General features: G+C 47.0%; 1 protein-coding gene across 5 annotated transcripts in view; it reads right to left on the reverse strand.

Annotated features, from left to right (window-relative positions):
- Positions 1 to 19,775, reverse strand: part of CORO2B (coronin 2B) — a 141,878-nt gene that overhangs the window by 57,014 nt on the left and 65,089 nt on the right. For 4 of the 5 annotated variants that reach the window (XM_019503932.1, XM_019503933.1, XM_019503929.1 and 1 more), the window contains one exon: positions 6,402 to 6,602. In XM_019503932.1, coding sequence (XP_019359477.1) covers positions 6,402 to 6,602 — 201 coding nt within the window. Of the gene's footprint in view, positions 1 to 6,401; positions 6,603 to 14,516; positions 14,522 to 19,775 lie in introns of those variants that run through there. The other variant, XM_019503934.1, reaches the window with a different exon arrangement.

Consider the following 19,775-nt stretch of genomic DNA (forward strand, 5'->3'; position numbering starts at 1 on the left):
TACTAGATAGACACACTGAAGAACTGGGGGGAAATGCCGGTGTTTTACTTGGGAGATGGTCAGCCTCAAGTCCTGCCGTGTAACACAGTTAGCTGCATTTTCCTCGGTCAAAAAAACCCAGAGGCACCAATTTCTGATGTTCCCTTGAAATCGGTTTTTGTACACGTATTAGAAAAGAAACACTACACCCTGCTTGTGCAAAGTGTGGGGCTGCCCATCTCCAGCCCCTTCTGTTGCCACCGTCATGAAAAAGGCTGTAAACACATTGCTCCAAAGGAAAACCAACCCAAACCCCGCTGTCCTCGCCCATGAAACGACGGAGACTCTCCCTGAGCTATTATTACTGCATTGAGAGTTATATTTTCTATAGGCCGAGGCCATGAGAAAGAGCAAAAGGACCCCTCCCAAAATGCACAAGTATCCCAATAGAGGGCGGTGGTGCACAAAAACATTTCCGAATATATTGCACAAGGGAGGAAAAGAAAAGGAGAGCAAGGAAAAAGGATTGTATTTGCTTTTCCCTCAGAGGAGTGAGATGCAACAAACTTCCACATTCACAGCAATAAAAGGAATATTTAAGACAGTGAAAACATTTTCACTGTCCAATAGATGAAAAAAAAATGCCAGAGAAGCATCTAGATGTACACGTTCATCCCAAATGATAGCAGTAAAGACATATTACTATAGAAACAGCCCCACCAGCCTCTCGACTGCATCTAGTTGCAACCAAATGACAGAGCATGCGTCTTCACTGCACAGAATAAAAAGCCTGCAGCATTAATGAGACTGCAAACCAAGCTGCAACCTCCCACAGAGATTTGTTACAGATGGACCTGCAAATTAACCAGCAGTGCATTCCCATAACTGGGGTTTTGATAGCAAACGCCCAGCTAATCTTGCTGAATTATGCGTATGCGTGGAATTTATTGGCCGAGTTCCCCAGCCCAGTTCTTCTGGATTGCATTCATTTTTCCTTGCTGCAATCATGGCTACAATCGCAGTCTGAATAAGCACTGCTTGAGGGAATTTTTTATTTTGCTCGTGCTTAGAGACACGGCTAAGGCGACTGCTGAGTCAGGTTGCATGGCTCTGCCCCTCCGCAGCTGAAATCATTTGTCTAGACTGCATTTGCTTGCAATGCCTGGGCAATTCTGCGGGTGAGGGAAAGACTTCTCTTTCCTTTCAATCCTGGTCCAGGCGTCGAAGCCCAGGTTCTCCCTCACCCACACGACAAAAGCAATTACAGCACACGAAGTTTTTAGAGGGGAAGAGCCTGATGCCGAAGGGTGGACAATCGCTAGAGAATCTGCAAGCCGAATGAGTTTTACCGATGCTGCTCGCATATCGCAGCAGCACGGCGAGGCAGGATGCAGAACGGGGCGTGGGAGGAGAGGAACAGATGGGAGGCTGTGAGAATTTATGAGGGAAGATGGGTCACAGGAAGAGAGAGTATCAGGGCAGGAAGAAGTCGCAATTGTGGTATTTCTTTCTCACGTATACCACCCTAAGGAAGCAGCTTACCATTGGTGTTAAGAAAGCTGGGGCAGGTGGCATCTTGTCCAGAGAGGCATGAACTTTTGTAGGCTATAGCCTACTTTTCCAAATATTATGAAGAGTCAGAATATGTGTATCTAGGGTGGCCATCAGGGAGGACATTCTGGTTTTCTGCTGCTCCGTCCTCTTTTGATACAAAACCCGACACCTTTATGTCCTCTATTTTTCTCTTTAATCCTGCAGCAATCATCCCACAGCAATTTTTCTTCAAGAGAAAAATAGAGGACGTAAAGGCATCCGGTTTCGCATCAGTCGAGGACAGAGGACAACCGGACTGTCCTCTGTGGTGGCCACCCTACGTGTATCTCATCTACACGCAACACGGACTTGAGATTATACCAAGTCCTAAGTACTAAGTCAGACAGACTACATGAAAAAGTATCAAGATCTTCCCTTAGATCTCAAGAGGATCTCAAAGCCTAGTTGATGCCGTAGCAAATGTTAAAGTTGGCCACTGTTGAGGTGGTCAGGGTCGCTCTTCTCACTTTGCTCTTTTCTGGTGTCCTGAATACACCTGCGTATCCACGCCATCAGCACATTGAGCTACAAGTGAGCTCAAAAACCAGCTGGGGAAAACCCAAACTGGATTTCTAAGGAGGAGCTGATCTTTGCAGAAGGCCAATACGAGTCAGCTCTGACGCCAGGGAGGTGGCAGGGGTTTTCCTGGAGGCAGCAGGGCACAGGAGACAAAGCAGGATGCCACTTCTGGACCAGTGTGAAGCTACGACAATTTGGGGACGAAGCTGGCAAGAGCAGCCTCCTGCTTTTTGTGGCTGAGTCTTTAGTCGCCCCCAGTGATTCTCAACCAGCAGCGCAGTGTGAGTCCAAATAGGTGTTGGGGGGTGGGAATACAAATAATTTTTTCCCCCCCAAAAACAGTGTAAAGAAGGTTTCAATTTTTCCATCCAAATGAAATATTTCAACTTTAATATAACAGATGTTGGGGGTTTCAGGTTTTTGACATATCCTCACCATTGCTTCCCACTGGAAAGCACGAAACATACTCGGAGTCCAAGGAAAATATTTCCTTTATCTGCTCCCCCCCCCCATTTAGATAAAAAATGAAACATATCCAACAATGCACAACTTTGATTTTTCAGGACAGTGTCTAAAACTCTTTGCCTTTGCCATGACCTTTACAGAGCTTTTAACCACACTTTCTTGGGGATTGGCAAGACTTTTGCAGTCTCTGAACTTGGACCTTTCTTATATTTCAGGCTGGCTTAAGAAAGCAGGTGGCTTTGGTTTTAGGTAAGGACACACAGGCAGGTTTGTATAACAAGTGACTGCAGTTTCTGATGGGCAGCCAGAGGGATATGTGGCTCAGTGCATGGTTTAAATGTGTTTTAAAAATAAAGGAGAGAGGATTCTTGATGAGAAGAGAGGGCAAGAATGGAAAGAAAAGGCAAGTTAAGAAAACATTAAATCCTAGAGTAGAACTGCAGTATCTAGGTTACCTTAATTATGTTCAGCTAAATATGGATGCCAATTAATTAGAAGGCTGCTTATTTCCAGAGAAAATTGGTTTCCTCAGAATGAACTAATCAGATTCTATTTTTAAAAATGATGAAATTATAAAATGGCACAAAGGAGTGCATCTCCAGCTTCCATGTCCCGCCAACCTCTGGTCTGACTAGAGTTTATTAAATGATTGTCTTGATATTTCATATTCTTGCGACTTCTGAATGTTTGGCAATAATTCCTCCTAGACCTGCCTGCACCCTATGTACAGGGTGCCACCTGCTCCTGTGCCATGAATGCCACGATGGGTTTACCAAAATTAAGGTGACTTGCTGGCAACAAGGAGTTAATCGCTTAAACTTTATAACTGCTTAAAATTATTGAAGTCTGGATTGGCATATTCATAATTACAGGCTAAAAATTCAGCAGCGGAAACACAGAGTGGAACAGGGAAAACACCGCCAGACATGGAGACTGAAATACTTAAACAATTTAGATAAACCTACTTGTTTTTAGAATATTAATAAGATTCAAGCTGTGCATCACAATTAAAATGCTGATTACAGTTCCTTCCATCAGCAGTTGCTTCTACTCCGAAAATTAAAGAAAAATTCAGAAGGGACCTTGAAAATTAACTGGAAGGAAAACCCATACACCTATGTGCTCGGGAAGGTAGTGGCACAAAGGAGTTAATATGTGAACTGTGGCAGTATTTAGGCAAAAATACTTTCCCGTAGCTGGTGGTCCAGGAAGTTTTCCATATGTGTGCAATAAACAGCTACTATGCTGGAAGCTGGACCATTTACCAAATGTATATCATCAGTGAGGGACCCCATGTTTCTTGGAGGAAACTAAAATCTGGGTGCAGCCACTGATGTCAGGCGAGTTACCTCTAACTTAATCTAGCTCTTAAAGTAAGGCTAGCAAGCCAGGCACATACAGCCAGTTGGGTCTGCAATCTTTTCCCAAGGCCTGGTAGATTTGGGAACTTCTCCAGCAATCTGTGGACCAGCCAGCACTTGGAAATTCAGTATCATACTGTACAGCCTTTTGCGCTGTAAGAGCTGCAGGCATTTGGGAATGATTATTATACAGCACACGCCACATGGGAAGACGTAAGTGCGTGCTCCTCCGTGCGCTATCTCATGCATTTCAGTTCACCCTCTGGTATGGCGAAGTGCTGATATTAAACGGCAAATGCTGCCTCCGTGGCAGAAACCCGTGGAGAAACACCAATGCCAGCGTTGCGCGTTCAAGTGGAGGAAACACGTTCCAACCAAAGGGAAGAGCCATTTCATGCACAACGTTGCAACCGTACACCAGCTCTTCCAAGGGATAGGGCGAAACGTGAGCCGCGGCAATGGCCGTTCAGCCATGAATGAGCACAATGGACAGGCATTGCTTTCCTCACAAAAAGCAGATCCCCATAGGCCCATTTCTGAAGCATCTGCTGAACCACCAGGAGTTAAAATGGCATGAGCTAGTTTAACAGAGTTATTTCTGAGCTCCTGCAAAGAGCTGAAGGAAATCTCCGGACAAGGGGTGGAAGTTAAAGTGCAAGGTCATCTGCTGAAAAAAGAAAAGCATATTCCAAACAGGAGTATTACTCAGTAAAAGTTTGTGGGATTATTCACATGTATTAAAGTAATTTATACTGGTAACTAGCAGGCAGCTCCAGACGCTGCAAAAACAACATTTAGCTGTGGATTAAATTTGCTTTTAAAAATGGCTCATAACTCACCAGTCATCAGAAACGGAGTCTCACCAAACCAGGCATGAAGTTTCAAACATGTAACAGGCAGGAAGGTACGTTTTTTAGATCGGGAGGCCGTGAACTAAAAAATGACAACGCTATACACTCTGAACACTTCCTGCTGGTCAGCTGCGCGCGGCGCTTGAGTCTAGGTGGTGAAAACTGAATATACACCCAGACTTTAAGTGCAGAGAACACAAAGTCAAGGCATAATCACCGTGACATGAGTGACAAGCTGAGCTTTGAACAGACTGGAGAAGGCAGACACAAGATGTGTGGAGGATGACAAACTGCAAATGACAATGGTGCAATAATCTCTCCTCCAGACTAGACAGCAAAGATTTGGCAGCAGAAATAAAGAAGAAAAGTCACTAGGACCTTGTGACAGAGTCTGAGAATTAGGGAACACGCCAAGTCAAATTTTCATGTTGCAAAACCCCTCTTAAAGACTGAGGAAAGGCAGAATTCAGCCCTGTCTTACCAGGACGCGAGTCCAGGTGGACTCGAATCCTTCAGACTGAGAAACAGAGGCTCAGCGTGGCCCTGGAAGAGACAGAAGGAGTATCAAAGCCCGTTCTGTGACTCAGCTGTGCCTAAGACATGGGACCATTGCTAAGATTGAAAAGTAATCTCATACAAACCTCACTCGAGTGTTTTACGGTGCAGCTTATCATGAAAGAAGAGTTGCAAGAAAGTATTCAGTATTGCCCAAATCCCCCCTCACCCTCCAGAGCAACACTACAGCATCTGTTTTCCACATGCCCAAGATTTCCATTTCCTTCTTTTGTATTTGTGCCCCAATGCAACCTTCAGTACCTTGACACTGAAGATCTGGGCCTCTGATCGGCTCAGGACTCCCTGCAGCTCTACAGCAGTTCTCATGGGTCATGGAGGGCAGCAGAAGATGACTTGCTTCAAGAGCACCTAGGCCCATAAAAGAAGGTTTCTGCCATTTCATTTGGCTGCTGCAGGGGAAGGAGATAAGTCATGCCATCCTGGACACTGCAGGCATCTGCCTTTGGGAAATTCTGCATTGTGGTTGTGTCGCGCACACTTTTCTGAAAGGGTGTGTCACACAACTTGGCATGTCCGCACAGAACAAGCTTCTCGTGGTCTGTTGGGATGTGCACAACTTAAACTAGATGGCTCAAACACTAGAAATGTGGGGTCTTGATCCTACCCTGAGCAGAGCCATTGAGAGAGAAGGGGCTTCTGGTGAGAATAAGGTCACACAAGCCATTACGGAGGGAACAGACCTATAGGGTTGCTAGGAGCAAACGTTAAGGCCAATGCTTCATTGCTTATAAGGAAGCACTAGGTGAGACCTGAGAGAGGCCCTCAGACTGAGAAGTGCAAGGGCCACGATAGCAAAAACATTTGTACACAGATCTTTGGTTTCTTTTTCCCCCCTAAAAGATCTAAAGGAAAATACCATTTATTAAACCCGCTTTCAAGCTTCACTTCCATAAACAAAAAGAAAATCCACAACCCCCCCCCCCGCGAAGATACCAAAGATTGAGGCATGTCACCATCGTATTAAAGAGATTCCTGGGACACAACGTCTGTTTTAACAGCTGTGCTTTTAGATTACCACTGAATTGCATTCAGGTTTTGTTAAGGAAAAATGACTTACTTGTTCCAGAGGAATGACAAGAAACGACCCTCCGCCAGCGCTCTCTGTCACAATGGCGAGGAACTTGGCATTGACCGCACAGAAATGGTTGTCGTGAACGTTCTTGGTAATCGGGATCCCATCAAAGCAGTGCTCTCGGTTCGCCACTTTCCCATAGACATTTCGAAACTTTGAGCTGCGATACTGTGGGCGCCATGACATCTGTAGAGCAAACATGTAGAGATTGTTAAAAATGTCCACATTTCAGGAGGGAAGTGATGCAGACACGCAGTGATTCCCAGGGCTAACTCAAATGGAAACACCTCAAGAGCAGCTCGAGTCCTCCCTTCATGTCAGTGGGACAGAACATCGCCTGCCACGTCCTTCTACGCGAATATCCAAACATCCTCGAAAGGCTCAGCTGCCCACTTCTCATTTAGTTCACCAGTCCGGAGTTGCAATGGGGACATTCTCCCTCAACTTGCAGACAGATCTGGGAGGAGAAGATCGTTTAGGCATGGCTGGGAAATTGTTCCAACGTTCACTTGGAAACAAGGACAGCACAGCCAGCAACATTTGGATCATCATCGGACAGTGACAGCAAAGCTGGGGAGCTAATGAGCAGGTGAGCCAAGCTCCGTGCTAATGATGAACTGCTTGGTTCACCTTCTCTCTGCAAATGTGTGCAGAATTATTCCCAAATTCATGATATCGTTGAGGAAAAACTGTGAGCTGCAATTCACTGAAACTGGAACACAGCTCCAGTCATTTGACCTTTGAACAGTGCCTTTGGACATCCTCCCAAAGCACCTAACAAGAATAAAGAACATCCGTCTCCATGATTTCAAAATACTTCTTTATTATGAAGGAACAATACACACTGAAGCTAATGGAAGTTGGGTAGACTGAATGCAAGTTAGCATTTAATAAAACAGTGTATACCAGGGATGCCCATGGGGCTTTGGGGCTTCTCACAGCTACCAGAGCCGCTGTGTTGGCATGGCCAGCACCATGTGGATTTGTGTCTTTGGACATGGATGAAAATGAACTGCCTACTGGTACCTGTCAATGAGGATGTCCACACAGGGAGCTATGCAGAGTGGCTACTGTGCTTTAAATTCAGACCCCATCCTATTTTGCAATAACTTCCCCCCTTTGCATTGTTGGAGCACTTACCCATGCAGATGTGGCAACTGTCTACACAAATAAAAAGACCCCCAGAGACCAATTTGCAGTTTCCACTGTGGATACACTCATGCTGAATCTGTTTGCAAAGGGAAAGGAGGGCAGTTGTAGGCTCATTTCTGAATGTTTTCAGCGCTGCTTGGAGATTGTGTGAAGCCCCCCCTGAAAAGGCCAAATAAAACAGATTTCCATCTTGAGAAACAGCGCTGTATTATTTGTTAGCTTCCATCGGGGAGAACAGGTCCTTACGGTGCAACAAACCGTTGCTCTGCCCCAAGGACTTAAGTGTTTAGAAAAGCATAAGCACTTAAGCCCCCTAGCAGCAGCACCATAAGTGTTTAAACCTCTATCGAGACACTCTGACAACTGCACAGCTGAGGATTCAAAGCAGCTTATGGCTCCCTAACTAACATCCACCAACAAACGCACATGCGCCTGCACTCAAGCAAAAGGCCTCACGCTCATCACATCTCTCAACAAGTATCAATAACAGGCACATCTTTTCCAGACCCGGCTTTAATGAATACAGTAGTAACGCTTATCCTATCACTTCCACTGCCCCAGCTGCATTGCGTGGAGCATCCCTTGCTGAAGACTCTCAAAATATAAAATGCTACCGTTCAGCCCATTTACACTCTTCTTGTGTGGCAAAGTGAGGTTGGTTTCTCTGACAGGCAAGGCTGCGGAGGTGGGAAAAAAAACCAGGGAGCAAGGCCTGTTTTTTGCATAAATGCATAACTTACCCAGAGAGGTGGTGGAGTCTGCATCCTTGGAGGTGTTTAAGCCCCAGCTGGACAAAGCCTTGGCTGGGATGATGTAGTTGGGGCTGGTCCTGCTTGGCTGGACTAGATGTGACCTCCTGAGCTCCCTACAACCCTCGTTTTCTTTGATTTGATAATAACTGGGCTATTCTAAAGGCTCCATGCTATAATAGACTTCATAGACTTCATAGATATTTGGGCTGGAAGGGACCTCAGAAGATCATCGAGTCCAGCCCCCCGCCTGAAGGGCAGGAAGTCAGCTGGGGTCATGATTAGCAATTAACAGGTCCAGTTCACATGGCTTAGTTCTTGGCCAAACAAATGGAGACATATTCTGCAGAGGACTAACCTGAACCCAGAGCATCAAAATGATGGATGGTTTATTCATCCTTTGGCAACTGAGGATGTAGAGATGCAATGAGATCTTATTCTCTCGCAAAGAACATTATTTTTGTAGGGTTTTGTTCAGCATCTAGCATAACAGCCCATCCTTCCCAAAGGTCCCTGGGAAATCCCCAATGACAATAGTTAGAAAGCACCTCAGTAGTCCTCTCTAAGCCATAAGCTGTATCACGCCAAGTGGACATTTTTAATTGCTTACAAAAGAAGGCTATTTAAAAAAAAATGCAGCAAATCTGGCATTGTCGAGCCAGTCTGCAGCCTCCTCTGATGAGGAAAAAATGAAGTAGCAGGTTGCAAGTCAAAGTATAGCGAGCCCATCCAATGACCCACAGCTTTAACAGGATGGGTTGGCCTGGTTTACAGGAGTCCCAAGTGATTCAGGTTAACAATTCATCTGTCATGTCCAGATGAACGTGCCCCGTGTTCCCACAGGTTAACCACCTGCCCCCGTACCCTGCGCGCTGTGACAGAGCCATAGGGAGATGTGCCCTCTGCGTCTCTTTACAGCACGTTCACCATGTAGGAAGGAGCTTCTAATTTAGCTTTTCCTGGGGGCACTTGGAAGCCAATATGCTGATCACCGAGCTGTCCAAGCAATATCAGGGACAAGGTCACACGTGGCATCATAAGATTTTTTCCGCACATAACACCTGGAGATCCAGTCGGGAGAAACAGAGGAGCCCACGCTTGCCTTTTGGGAGCCGCCGGCCTTCCTATTCTGTCGTTCCCTGGCTGCACGAATGATACGTCCAGGGAAAACTCGGAAATTTTCCTTAGAGTGGTATTTTCTCCCTGTGTTAAAGTCCAGAGCAGATGGCATCCTCTAAGCAGGGAGATACTTGCAATTTTGAAATTGCATTAAAAAAATTATGAAGTGATCTAGTATCCAGGAAGACACATCCCTCCTGGTGTTTGATTAATTCACCAAATTCACTCAGCTAGTCACTGTCAAATGGCCCGGTGTAAGCAAGTTCTGAGATTTATTTTAAAACTCAGAGCTGGCCGTTCCAAGGGCCGTGATGGATGGAGCTGTCCTATCCATCTGGGACTCAAGAAAGTGCAAGATACTGTAATTTTCAGGATTTCAGCCTCTTTCTATTTTTAAATCCCTGTTATTTGTTCTTTCACAGAACTCGGGGCAAACTTCCATTCTGTTCTCACCCTGGGGAGAGGAAGCCAGAAGCCTGAGTGAATATTTCACTGGAGAAATCTCTCATTTAACCTCAGCCACTATTTCCTGTCAACAATGTCAAGTAGCTCCAAAGGCTCTGTCCTGCCTATAGCCAGGAAGCGTCAGTGAAATATCTGGAAATTGCTTCATGCTGCTTTGTCCAGAAGAGCCACATTGTGCAATGCAACAAACACCGCTCCTCTCGGGGTCTAAGCAATTCTTTACACCCAGCTCCTTCCTGGAGCGACGATCGTTTCGGTGGCCAAAAGGCACACCGGCGGCATCAGAAATAGCTCATCACGTCATGTGGGAGACTTGAGATGAAGTCTCGCTCAAGCCATCAGAGCTTGGGAGCATCGTGGGGGCGGAGGCAGGGCATCCCAAACCGGCCTCCCAGCTGGGGAGGCCACCAGCTGCACGGCCCACGAGGAGGTCTTGGGATCCAACGCAGGAAGTCAGGCGTTCGGAAACAACAACAGCCGGGGAAAGAGCATGGGGCTCAAAGCTGGATTAAAGGGCAAGCAAGACAAGGGAGAAACCCCATTTAAACAGCTGCCCACAGTCCCCAAGAATGCTAGGATCGCTGGTGTCATCATTACCCCTTTGCTCTCCGTTAGGGGAAGTCATACAAATCCGCGGTGAGTTATACCGCCATGCAGAGAGAACTGCTGATGAAAAAGATCTGTAGGAGTTTCTCCTCTCAGAAGAAAAGGAAGACAAATGCTGTTACAGTTAGCAAAAGAAAACAGTCTGAACGCATCTACAGGAGACGCGGCTGCGCAGTAGTGTTGGGGGGCACTAACCCATGGGGGCCACTCACTGCACCGGAGCAGCAGAATAAAGCATGCGGGGATGCTACGGCGCAGTCATTTAGTTATGCAAATACTAAATGACCGCGCCATAACAACTGCGCAGTCCACCGGTCCCGTAGACATGGTCTCGGAGTCTGATACGTGATCCTGCAAAGAAAGGAATGAAATATTTCTGTGGTTCTCCAAGTCCTTATGGCAGGGCACCTAGGCAGACAGGAAGATGAAATCCTGATGGCAATAGCGAAACTCCCATGGGTTTTAACAGGCTCAAAATTTAACCAGTAGTACTTCAAAGTGCAACTAAATAGGCAGCAGGACCTGCGTGCCCTTCCTAGCTTTGCTATAGACCAGCATGCCCAATAGGGCAAGCCACTCTGGTTTCCCACTCTGTGAAAAGGGGAGAGTGATTCTTCCAGGGGCTCTGCAAAGGCTGAGTATTATGACAGAAGCTGCCGTCAGTATGTTGAGACCAGCCGTTCTGCTTAGAAGAGCAATTCTTCAGGAGGTTATAATATAGTTGGCAGCCAGCTGGAGAATCCTTCCAATCCAGATTTATTTTATGCATCTTCTAAGTCAAGTCTTTACAGACTTCCAGGGGAAATATGTTGACATGAAATAGTGCATCCAGGCTATATTTTCACAGCAGCGTGTGAAAGATTGCAGCAAAACAGCTCACAAGGCCAACACTGCTGCCTGTCCTGGCATGAGTAGCACCCCAGGAAGACGGTGTAACTATTTGCTTCTGGGCCAGGGGGTCCACTAAACACAGATCATCACAGTTTATATATATATATATATTTATGCACGCTATACTCCATCTTACAAACACATTCAGCTGGTTTCTTTTTGGATTGATTTGCTATTTGGAGCTATGTGCATTGTGGAGAACAAAGTCATTCTGTAGGGATAAAATAATTGAAGTTGACTTCAAAAGGCACAAAGCTTGCATGTGCCTAAATAGTCGCTCACTTGCCAGCCCTAGGAAGACTTTGCACTTTGTTGCTACAAAGTTCAAGAACAAGTTCACCTGTTTGGGAGTTAGAGGAAGAGTCTCCTCTCACACCACTTAGGCACCTGTGTTAGGGGCCTGCATTACTTCTGATTTACGGCAGCAAAATAATGAGCCCCATGCTGTTTTGTTCTGCACCTCCATTCTTTCCAGTCAGAGCAACTTCAGTGCAAGTCCGCTGTCCTCAGGCCCTAGCAGGAGGGTTGTACTGTGGCTGATCTTCCACGTGGCAGGTATAACGCCACCTCACAAATACAGCATCACAGAGCATGTGAAGGACAATTCAGTTATCAAGAGCAATTCTCTCCTCCTTCAGGAAAAGTTGCTTTTATCAGTGCTTTGTTCCATGATTAATGCTAAAGGGCAAAGCTTTGGGATGCCTGGAAAGTCAGTTTTAAAACCCTTGGTTTCCCCAGCCCTGATCCTGCAGCAGATTACTTTGACAGAGGTTAAGCTTTCCTGTCTGGGACTTTTCAGGAAAGCAAGACCTGGACTGCAGCCCCATTATTACTTTTCTGCAATTCACACATTGAGGTGTGCTCTCAATTGCAGGAAGAAAAACAGATATTTTCAGGCTAACCTGCTAAAAAAAAAAACTATACTAAAGAAAGCATTTCCTCTCAATGAGCTACTGCACAGTCAACTATTCCTAGTGACTCTATACACTAATTGGATAGAAAAAAGATTCACACAGTGGCAAATGCTGGATTTTAATTCAATCCCATTGTTAAGAGTTCAGGGTGGGAATATCCACAGGCTCCTTGAAACAGATGTTGGGGATGCATGGGTGAAGTGGAGGTGATACCTGAACGAGCAGACACATAGAGATGAACTTAACTCTGGAAATCCTTGCGGGGCTATACCAGAATTAAGATATCCAGCCACTCTGTTTTCCTTCTGACAAAACCTTGAAATGGAGTATGTAACCATTATTTGATGCTTGCTTTTAAATATAAATTCAGTGCGGTTTGACAGTGCAGCATCTAAATGACTGTTGTTCCCAAAATGTGGTTATTGTACTTTGCACGATACAGGTTTGCAAACAGCAAACCGCTGGGGCAGAGTTTAGGAAACAAAGCAAAAGAAATGTCAGAACTGCGCTGGTTTGGTGGAAAGAGGGTAATTTTTCATTGAGAAGAAGCCCACAAATGAGATTTCTATCAGCTCGGTGTTGAATGACGTAAGCTTCTATAAAAAGCAGATGCACGGTCTCACATCGCAGCATGATAAATGGGCAGGAGACCACCTTTTCTGCAGGAGCAAAGACCAAAATTCAAAATAGTCAAGTAAGAGGCTGACCCCAGGGGCTAGGACAGGATTCTAGTCGCAGCGTGTGGGTACCCAGGAAGAAAAGGAAGAGAAATAAAGCTTAGCTGTGCACTTCAACATATGAACCCAGTATCTTAGCTTATTTACACCCCTGAGTCCATCCATTCTTTTAAATAGGAGCTGAGCAAAGGATAACTATAGCAGAGGTGATTTTAAACTCTAACAGGTGCAAGCACGCAAGAATACCCATGCATTGTTTCCAGCTCATCAAGTGTGAGGGCTCTCAGGCTCCTAATTGCAAGGATCAAGGCCCTGGGTGGTACTAGCAATGCAAGCCATCCCCACCCTTCAATTTACCAGGAGGCTAGTACTGAATTAGGGGCAGTGTTACTTGATTAAGAAAGAAGCCCAAAACCATGCACAGCTGCAGAAGGGGAGGGGCGCTGCTGGGGGAGAAGAGCTGCGCAAGAAGAAGCTAAGCACCGGGGCAAAATGAGGCTTGCCTTGCGAGGCAGCTGCTGCTAAAGCAAGGCCTGGAGCATCTTTGCTGCAGGTCCAGGTGTGCCATGCTCTGAATCCCACCGGACAGTTTAGGCCTCCTCCACTGCTCGCTTCCCCTAGTCTAGGTGGGCGCATGAGGAGGGGTAGGGGGAGAGAGAAGCAGGCAGTAAAATCCCCCTTTAGCAGGTAGAAAAATCCCCCTTTAGCTTCATGCAGATTGTCCCTTGCACAAAAGCAAGCCAGTTAGGGCTGCCATCTGCCCAGTGGTACAGTTAGATCCAGGACCCAGCCTACCAGGTGCTTTTAAAGTGGCAAGCCCTCGCTTGCTGTCTGCATCTCCTCCGAGCTGCGGCGTCATGTCGCTCATTCGAGCGTGCGGAGTAGCACGCATGCAGTTCTGTGTTGTATACCCCAAGAGAAGTCACACTTGAGCTTTCTTCAGCTCCCCTTAGAAATGTCTAGCACGATGGGCGCTTCAACCCTCCTACTAGGATTATGAGAGAAAGAAAGTTTATTTGTATTTCTACTTATGCTTTGGAATTTTTTTTTTTCAGTAGGGAAAAATAAAGCTGAAATGCCAGATGAAGGTCTGAAGCTGTATGTGCATTTGCATGTATAGAGGAGGGCTCAGACGATCCAGTGCAGAGGGTCCCAAACTTTTTCTTACTGCATACCCTCTTCCAGATTTACCACCTGCCTGCGCCCCTCTACCAGCATCCGCTTTATAGTTAAACCCCTTCAAATCTGCCATTACGTAGTTTCTGCCCCCCAGAGATGTCTTGTGTGTCCCTGGGGGTACGTGTCCCGCAGTCTGGGACCCCCTGGTCTAGTGCGAAGGAGGAAAGGGTCACTAGTGTATTCTTCATGGCACTAATAGCTCTCCTTCATGATGAGAAACATGAGCTTGCAGTCAAATGGGAGCTTCCCTCTGACCAAAGCAAACCAAATCTCCTTCCTTTCAATAGATGGCAAACCAGCGACCAGCTATGAACCTCCTGCCCAGAGGAGTTTTCCACCTATTGCCACCTCTGTGACAGCCGATGAAATAATGAACCTTCATTTCTACCCAGGAGAACTTTTACAATCTTTTCTCCAATGCCCAATGAAGGGTGTTTGTGCCCGAAAGCTTGCAATGAAAGATCTGATTTTGCAAAAATCTCATCGGTGTAATAAAAGATATCATCTCTACTGTGAGTCCCGATTGCCTCCAGTCTCCAGAGTTACCCATTAAAAATCAGATCCGGAAAGTTTTTCAAAATACTCTCAGCTCATGGCAGTATGTCACATCCCGCACGGTGGAAGCAGCAATGCAGATCAGAGAAGTATGAGGTCTTCCTCCTCATTAACATTTCAATGGGGTAATGCGATAGGTAGGGCCATGAATAATGCATTGCAGAGCTCAGACACTTCCCCTTTCTCTCTCTCCCACTAATTATCTCTCTCCCTCCTTCCCTCTTCTGCAATCCCAGGTGAAGCGGAAAACTGAAGTCAAGCTACAGAGCAGCGGGGTGGGGTTCACCCCTCCCCACTCTTTTTGCTTCTTGATCAATTATTTAAAGCACAGCAAAAAAAATGAAAGTATTGTTAGCTGTTCACCCAGCTCCTCTCCTTGGCATGTCACTCCAGGTTCTTGCACTGGCTGCGTGTTTAAATACGGCCCTTTACACAGATGTGCCAAGCGGAGGCCGTGCAATAAGGCAAGAGGGGCTCAGCAAGCCGCTGCCTCTGTGGAAAGGTGCCGACGGCTTTCCTGGGAGAGGGTCCACACCTAGGACATGATAGATGCTGGGCACTGACTGCCACTGGGTTATTTGCAAGGGCTTTACGTGGGTTGGAGCACTTTCTCCAAGCCATTACCCCTTTACCAGCTTCTTGAGCATTGCAGAGCTACACAAAAGGCCTAATGGCCATGTTCCTGAACCAAATAGCCTGGAGGGGCTTTGGTCTAGGAGCTTCTCCAAGCGTGAGAATTAGAGGAGCTGTGGGAGGAAACTGGGAGCTGAATCAGTGAAGCGGTGAGGCTTGTGCAAGGTGTGGAAAACACGCTCGAGATGCCAGATGGCTGCAGCTGGGAGCAGGACACCTGTGCCTTCCCTCAGGCTTCTGCCAGGGGGATTTGCCCGCTTGCAACCAGTTTATTACCCCTCCTCCTGCTCCCTCCGTGCTTTCAGCTGCAAATAGAAACCATACACAAGGCCCCAAAAGCTGCTGCCATGTGGCAAAGGGGGGACAATAGTAAACACAAGGGCAGGCAATGCCCCATGTTTTGGGGAGTTTTTTAATAACATGCAGCCTACTCCATTTCAGTGCAGTGAAGTGTGATCTCCACACATCTGGCTAAGCAAACAGGGTCCCCTGTGACCATCCGCTATCACCACCCATCGCAAGAAGGAGTGTTGAACCTCTGGCCCGTGGGCCCAATCTGGTCTGTTTGGCCACGTTATTCGGCCCATCCCCTAGGTCCAGAAATGTGGCAGTGGGGCAGGGGTGGGAATCTTAATTTCTGCCACCGTCCCAGACTTGTGGGGAGGCAGATGATGCAGCCCCAGGTCCAGCCATGCACTGGACCGCTGCATGGGGTTGTGCTTCAGCTGGATCTGGCCCCCCAGGTCAGATCTGGCACGCGGGGCTGGGCCAGCATGCAGCATGCTGCAGCCAGACCCAGCACATGGGGTGGTCACGCCTGTGGGCTCACCCCACACTGCCCCAGGCCCACGAACCAACCCTGCCTATGGGATCCAGCCTGCAGACTGGCCCCACACTGCTTGTCCAGCCCAGGAGGCCGGAAGTGAGCACTGCTAAACCGAAGTGAAATGCATGCCCCTCATCTAAAGGAAAAGAGGAAAATAAGCCAATCTATTACCGCTATGGGGTTTCAACCTAATCTAATCTCAGGCTGCTGGAAAGCTGTATGTAAAAGCAGTGCCAAGTGAACCTTAACTCCAATTTTACAAACTTCTTTGTCCCAGATGCGGCTGATTATGTAAACGGCTTCATGGGGGTACACAGCCATAGCCACGGGGGGCAGCGACAGCCCCGCAGACCTGCCTGCAATGATCCCACTCCAGCGCCTCCAGCCTGCCCTAACCCTGCCCCTTGCCCATGTCCCCCGGGGCGTGGAGGAGTGCTGCTTACGGACTCTCTCATGACTGTCTCACTGGTCAGCATCGAGCTCTCATCACCGCTGCACAGCAAGTTCCCTCCAGTTATGGTGCATGGAGATAAAATGTTTTTCTAGCAAATGGGAAAACATTACAATGCGAGATGCTGCCAGCAGCATGTGGTCTTCAGGCCTGTCTGATTGCCCAAGAGATAGAGAGCAGAATGCTGTTACTGCAGTTGAAAAAAAAAGCCCCAAGAATCTCTGTTGTAACAAAAAGGGGATTTAACATAAAGGAGACAAATGCCACTAAACAATGCCTGCCAAAATACATCTTCACTGTTATTCCAGCTACAGGATGAATTGGAAGGGACACAATGGCTTTTTTTACCCCGTGCTCATGCAGCCTCCTGCTGGGAACCGCGTTTTCGTACCTTGAGCCAGAGCTGAGCCTCGCCGGCCTCTGACCGAGAGCACAAAGCCGGCAGAAGTGCATGTGAAATAGGCAGATGGGGTCATCTGGGGATGAGAGCTCCATAAAAGTGATTAAAAAAAGCACCACCCTCTTGGTATTTTAGGCTGCAGAATGAGCCAAGTCCCCGCGTTGGCAAAGCAGTAGCATTTAATAATGATTCTGCTGCTTTGGCTGGAACGGTGAGTGCTTCGGCATATCCCAAATTATTTCTAAGCAGGAGGAAAGTCACAGTAGCTCTGCACATTTGTACGGCCTGACCTGGGCCAAAACCGGGGGGGGGGGGGAAGAAAAACAAGCAAAAACACCCACATTTCTTTCCGTGCTCAGAAGTCTCCTTGCTCAGCTTGAGTTCAGCTGGAAGTCCTCAGCAGGCCATTTGATCTCCGCGCACCCAGCGTGATGGTGGCTGAGGACTACTGCCAGCCAAAACGCTTCATGTGCAAAGGAGCTTTCTCATTATTTTGTCAGACACCTCATTTGCGGCAGGATGCCGCCGGCAGGATCGCTGAACGGTGGCAACGTGTATGTTCAGCTACCACGGGAAAGCAGTCCCTGCAGCACGTTTGTTAATAGCTTTGAGAGCCGGGATGAAGAGTTCAAGACATGGTTAGCATTGCTGGCTGTAACCGTGTTGGTCTCAGGACTCAGGCAGATAAGGACATACGCCTGAAGAAGGATGATTGCCCCCCAAAGCTTGCAAAGAATAATTTTTCCAGCTATTTAGTTGGTTTAATAAAAGGTATCCCATCTATCCAAAGAACTTTGCCAGACATTGTTAGCATCTGTTTTCAGGTACGACCCATATCATGGGCAAAACAGGGAGCCGAGCAGGCAGAACAGCTTCACTACTCTCACACAGCAACGACACCATCGAGGCAACACCAAACAGCTCTTTTTGGCATGGATTTAACAGAGGCAGGGAAACATGGGAAAGACCCCCAAAATCCACTGCTGGCAGAAGGCGATGCAACACTTTGGGGGGCAGCCTTTCAGGGCTGTGGGGTGGGGGCTGGGTTGAGTTCAGTAAAGGATATGGGACCCAAACAATTTTAAAATCAAAAATACATTTTGATTTTTTTAAAAGGAAGTTGTTTTGAATCCGGGTTTTTTTTCTCTCCTTCCTTTTTTTGCCTCCCAGCCAAAAGTATTCACCGATTTTGACTCAACTTCACAAGCAGTTTTGATGCATTTTTGTTGCAACCTAGTCACAAAAATAGAGGCATGCTGTTCAACTCTCCTTCGAAATAGAACTAAAAAAAAACGAAGACATAAGGTCAAACAAGCTCTTAAAACCCACACAACCCTGTCAGTGTGCAATCTGCCCGTGACCCCTGCCAGCTGAGCGGTGGCTGCTCAGATCCTGCCGCACTTTGTTTCATGGCCTTGAGCAGACCTGCCTCAGAGACGTGCTGGCTCCTGTACCGATGGTCACCTCGAGGTAGATGCATGCACTACTACACTAAGCCAGAGCTTCAGGCCGTCGTTTCGATACTGCAGCCCAAGTCATCAAGCATCTTGCAGAAAGGAAAGATGCTTGATGACTTGCGCTGGGCTATCTTGATCTTGAGTCAAGTTCTAGACCTAAAATGGGCAGCCAGCGTGGGAGGCATGATGTGCCCATACTGGCCTGTGTTGAACGGTTCAACCCTTCTCCTCAATGATGCCAGCCAGAGTTTCCTCGGGACCGATGGCTTCCTGGCTGGCTATGCTGCGTTGCTGTAGTAGGGCCAGGAGGGATCAAAGGAGTGTATAACAGAGGCCAGGTCATCAATCCCCAGCAATGCAGAAAGGGTAAGTCATGGAGCCTGTTATGTGAGCACTGGCTTTGGGGGAGACTCCAAAGGGGATGCCAAACAATGACAATCTCTGAGACCCCAATTCATGGGGGTGGAGTACCGAGTTGCACCAGCAAGACACAGTGATGGATCAGGTACATGCCTCCTCAAATACAAAAACCCCGCATCCTCCTACTCCGGCACAGAACAGCCCTATGTGAACGTTGCAGGAGAGAGACTGCAGGTTACCATGCGTTAAACAACACAGAGAGCAGGAAATCTGCGTCTCAAGAATCTATCTGCAAGCATCGCTTGTGATTGTGGCATGATGTCAGAATACATTATGGCGCCACTATACAAATCAATGCCAGCGCCCGTCAGCTCAGAAAAACACATTCTGGTTTACATGAAAGAGGCATAGTGGAGAATTGCTCCTTCCAGTAAGGAAGAAATGGCTTTCAAACCCAGCAGGGTAAGTGGGCCGATGGCCCAGAGTCTTGCCAGATGCCAAGAACCCCCAGTTCATTTAAGTCACTGAGCACTGGGATTCTTCTAATCGTCTCCGATGCCCCATGCAGGTTGGATCTTAAGTAAATGTGTGAGGAGACCAGGGAGGTCTATTAGTTTTAGTTCCTAAGCATATCTCAAACTGATCAATCAGGTTTGCTTTTGCAGCAATGTCCCTAACAGAAAAGTCCTAAAACAGTGTGTGGATCAGATCAAGGGATTAGTGGTGTGGAAACAACTGCATTAATGCATTTTGCAGTCCCAGTTTTGAAGACATGAAGATTCTGGAGTTATTCTCTGGAGCACTTGTATTCTATATACCTATACCTATAGCTATATAGAGAATGCAAGTTCTTATATTTTCTTATATATAATGTTCTTACATATATATCGAATGCAAGTTCTTATATAGTCTTATATAGCGAGAA

Source organism: Gavialis gangeticus, unplaced genomic scaffold (genome assembly GCF_001723915.1).
Source record: "Gavialis gangeticus isolate Ggan-Ray unplaced genomic scaffold, GavGan_comp1, whole genome shotgun sequence".
Lineage (NCBI taxonomy): Eukaryota > Metazoa > Chordata > Crocodylia > Gavialidae > Gavialis > Gavialis gangeticus.